We start from the raw sequence: 4442 nt of genomic DNA, 5'->3' as shown, positions 1-4442 counted from the left end.
TATAAATATAAATATAAATATAAATATAAATATAAATATAAATATAAATATACTGAACAATGCTTTATTGAAGCATTACAAATTTATTATAAATATAAATATTTATATATACTTAACGATGCTTTATTGAAGCATTACAACTTTTTTATAGATATAAATATTTATATATATACTGAACAATGCTTTATTCAAACATCACAGCTCTTTGACCCATTTAAGTGCCTCCCTTTCTCCCCTTTGCAGATTTTTTAGTGTACAAGTTGGAAGCTCAGGAAGCTCTCAACAAGGAGAAGGTGGGTGTGTGGTTTGTGCCGGGCTTTGTCCCACAATGAAAAATATTTGTCCCACAATGGGAAATATTTTTTTTTTCTGGTTCCGTCTGAGTCCAAACAAGAAATTCCATCTCACACATTTCACCCCAACCCTGGCAAAAACAAAAAGATAAAAATTCAACATTTTCCTGCCTTGCATGTTCTGCTGCTCCCTGTGGGGCTGAATTTGGGCAGCTGCTTCTGGGGGGTTTTTCTCCTTCTCCTGGATTTTTCTGGATTTTTTTTCCTGGATTTTTCTGGATTTGTTCTCCTTCTCCTGGATTTTTCTAATGGCACTGTTGGATCTTTTTTTTTTTCTCCCCAGCAAGACTCCATGAACAGATATGGGGCCCTCAGCTCCCAGCACAAGATCCTGAAGGTAAGGGAGGTTTGGCTGCTGAGTTTTAGGGGTGGAGAATCATCCCAGGATTCCTGCACTTGGGAAGGCTGAGCTGGAACTGAGTTACAGAATAAAGCAGGGATTTATGAAAAGTTCCTCCTCAATGGATCCACCTTGGGCAGCACAAGAACCCAGCCAGGGCTGCACCCAAAATGAACAAAAATGGTCCCAAAATGAACCCAAAATGGTCCCAAAATGAACCCAAAATGGTCACAAAATGGTCCCAAAATGAACCCAAAATGAACCAAAATGGTCCCAAAATGAACCCAAAATGAACCAAAATGGTCCCAAGATGAACTGGGAATAATTCAATAATTCCAAGATGAACCACAACGGTCCCCAAATGAACCCAGGATGAACATCCCATTTCCCAGGTGGTGACAATGACATTCCTGGCAGAAATCCTCCTCCTGGCCAAGCCAGTTCCACTGGGAGCATTCCTGCCTGGGCTCCGGTGACCAAAGTGTTACCCACAGCCACATCATGGGCTAAAAACTGCTTTTTCTGTTAAAAAAAAACAACATTTTTTTTGAAAACTCCCACAGTCCCAAGGGCTGGTTTTGTCTTGCAGCAGCTGTAAATGTAGTTTTAAAAAAAAATAGATGGTTGAGGTTGTTTTGTACATTTTTTTCCCCCACTCCTCCAATAAAAGGAAGCAAGAGTAAGGGAGCCAGGAATAAAAAAAAGCTCTGAGTGTCCCCCTGAGAGAAGCAGAGCAGAGCATTATTATTCCTTTTTGGAGCGTTATTATTCCTTTTTGGATGCAGGCTGCAGTTGCTGCAAGGAGGAATTTTGCTGCTGCCGAGCGTTCCCAGAGCCCACAGTGCTGGAAAATGCCCAAGAGACAGAACTGTACTTCCTTTTTCCCAGCTGGAGCCCAAAACCAGCCCAGCTCAGCTCAGGAAATCCAGCCCAGGGGCGCTGAGGGCTGCTGGAACCCGGCCCTGCTTCTCCAGCCCGGACCTAAATCAGCATTTCACTGCCAAGTTTGGACTCAAAAGGTTTTTAAAAAGCCACCCCAGCAGCCCCCAGCTGCACTGCTCCAACAAAAGCAAAATTGAGCATCAAGGTGTGCTTCAGGTAGGGCAGGTGATAAGCTAAAAAATGGTATAAAATGGTATAAAATTATATACAATTGTATAAAATGGGATAAAATGCTATAAAATGCTATAAATTTTATGACCATTTTGGTTCATCCTGGATTCATCTTGGGACCATTTTGGTTCATGCTGGGTTCATTTTGGGATCATTTTTGTTCATCTTGGGACCATTTTGGTTCTTCTTGGATTCATCTTGGGACCATTTTGGTTCATGCTGGGTTCATTTTGGGGCCATTTTTTGTTCATCTGGGGGCCATTTTTGGTTCATCTTGGGATCATTTTGGTTCATTTTGGGTTCATTTTGTGACAATTTGGTCCATTTTGGGTTCATTTTGGGGCAATTTGGTTCATCTTGGGTTCATTTTGTGACCATTTTGGTTCATCTTGGGTTCATTTTGTGACCATTTTCGTTCATCTTGAGTTCAATTTTTGACCGTTTTGTTTCATCCTGGGTTCATTTTGTGACCATTTTGGTTCATCTTAGGTCCATTTTGTGACCATTTTGGGTTCATCTTGGGACAATTTTGTGACCATTTTGGTTCATTTTGGGCCCATTTTGGTTCATCCTGGGTGCAGCCCTGGCTGGGCTCTTGTGCTGCCCAAGGTGGCTCCATTGAGGAGATCCTTTCCACAAATCCCAGCTGTATTCTGTGACTCTGTTCCAGCTCAGCATCCCCCTGACCCTTTTTTCCCCCCCAGAACCAGCACGACGACGTCAAGAAGCAGCTGCTGGACCTGCAGCTGCAGCACAACGGCCTCAGGCTGGAGCACAGGAAGAGCCTGGAGAGCCACAGCCAGAAACTGGCCCAGCTGCAGCAGGAGAAGGACAGCGAGGTCACCAACCTGCAGGGTGAGGGGGAAAACTCAGAGAACACCAGGCTGAGCAGGACTGGCATCAGGATTTGTTGGATGCAGCCTTTTTCTCACCCAGGGATGGGGCAACTGAGAGCTGGTTTAAACATTTTTATTCCATTTTCAGTCCCATGTCAAGGGTGAGACAATACAGGTGTTATAATTCACTCATCACAGTCAGAGGTTAACTATTTCTTAATTATAATACATTATAAACATTTATAGTATTATTTATAATAATTATATATTAATCATTATAATAATATTATTTTATATTATTTATAATATTTATGATATTATTTATAATAATATGACGATATATTATTATTATAATATTATTAATTATTATGTTATTTATAATAATTATAATTAATTTTAAACATTTATAATGCTGATAATGTTTATAATGTTTATAATTTATTATAAGCACAATTATACAATTATAATTATACAATTACAGTTATAATACATTATAAACATTTATGATATTATTTATAATAATATGATGATATATTATTATTATATTTTTAATTATTATGTTTTTATAATAATTATAATGCATTGTAAACTTTTATAATGCTTATAATGTATTATAAACACAATTATACAATTACAATTATAATACATTATAAACATTTTTTGGCCTGCCAGCTTTAGCCACACTGTGTTGTAAATGTTTTAATGCCAATCCTTTGTGGTGAGAAAGGGAGACGCCACACTTGGAAAAAAAAATTTAAAAATCATCTCTTTTCAAACAAATTTCTTCTTCTCCCGCAGACACGGTGTTCAAACTCAGAGAAGAGAGCAAACTCCTCAGGAAAGCTCACCTGGAGGTTCACTCGCAGCTCCTCAACGCCCAGGTAACCACCTGGGCAAACATTCTCCAAATTATAAATACTCTCCAGATGATAAATATTCTCCAAATAATGAATCCAGGTCCCAGCAGGGAGATGTTTGACCCCTTGTGAGGTTTCTCTGTGTCCTTCTCTCCCCTCAGGCCCAGATGGAAGAGTTCAGGCAGCTCAAGGAAGCTCTGCAGAAGATGCCAGGCCTGAGAGGAGGAGGAGGAGGAGGAGGAAAGGGCCAGCAGCCCCCAGTGCCAGCCAGCAGCCAGCTGCAGCCAGGGAGGAACAAGGTGTGGAATTCCCTGGAATTTCCCTGTGGGATTCCCTGGAAAACCCCGGGATGAGCATTCTGCAGGGCTGCTGGAGCTTTCAAACAACAAAGCTCAGAGTTTGCTCTTGTCCTTCCTTCCTTCCTTCCTTTTTGGAATTTTTCCTTTTTGGAATCATTGAATTATTCCCAGCCAAAGTTGGATCTGAATTACTCCTTTTTTGGAATTATTGAATTATTCCAAGATAAAACTGGATCTGAATTATTCCTTTTTAGAATTATTCGTTTTTTGAAATTATTGAATTATTCCCAGCCAAAGCTGGATCTGAATTATTCCTTTTTGGAATCATTGAATTATTCCCAGCCAAAGCTGGATCTGATTTATTCCTTTTTGGAATTATTACTTTTTGGAATTACTCCTTTTTTGGAATTATTGAATTATTCCCAGCCAAAGCTGGATCTGGATTTTTCCTTTTCGGCTGCATGAGAGCAGGAGTCTTCTACTGCAGGGTGGGCAGGGCTGCAGATTTCTTCTGGAGCACTTGAGGATGTTTTTTCTTTGATTGAGGATTTTCTGGCCCAGATTTGGGGCTGTTATATATATATATAATTTATATTTGTATTTAATGATATATATTTATATAAATCCAGGGGTGTCTCCTTGCA

General features: G+C 39.7%; 1 protein-coding gene across 1 annotated transcript in view; it reads left to right on the top strand.

The window, feature by feature from the left end:
• Window positions 1-4442, top strand: part of LOC102036951 (Golgi integral membrane protein 4-like) — a gene marked incomplete at its 5' end in the record, with an annotated part of 14333 nt that overhangs the window by 4271 nt on the left and 5620 nt on the right. Inside the window, 5 exons of the mRNA XM_031062494.1 lie at window positions 244-293; window positions 637-690; window positions 2511-2661; window positions 3441-3523; window positions 3661-3823. Coding sequence (XP_030918354.1) covers window positions 244-293; window positions 637-690; window positions 2511-2661; window positions 3441-3523; window positions 3661-3823 — 501 coding nt within the window. The remainder of the gene's footprint in view (window positions 1-243; window positions 294-636; window positions 691-2510; window positions 2662-3440; window positions 3524-3660; window positions 3824-4442) is intronic.

Source organism: Geospiza fortis, unplaced genomic scaffold (genome assembly GCF_000277835.1).
Source record: "Geospiza fortis unplaced genomic scaffold, GeoFor_1.0 scaffold37, whole genome shotgun sequence".
NCBI classification, from domain to species: domain Eukaryota; kingdom Metazoa; phylum Chordata; class Aves; order Passeriformes; family Thraupidae; genus Geospiza; species Geospiza fortis.
Note: the sequence above shows the minus strand (reverse complement) of the source record. Positions and strands in the feature narration are given on the sequence as shown.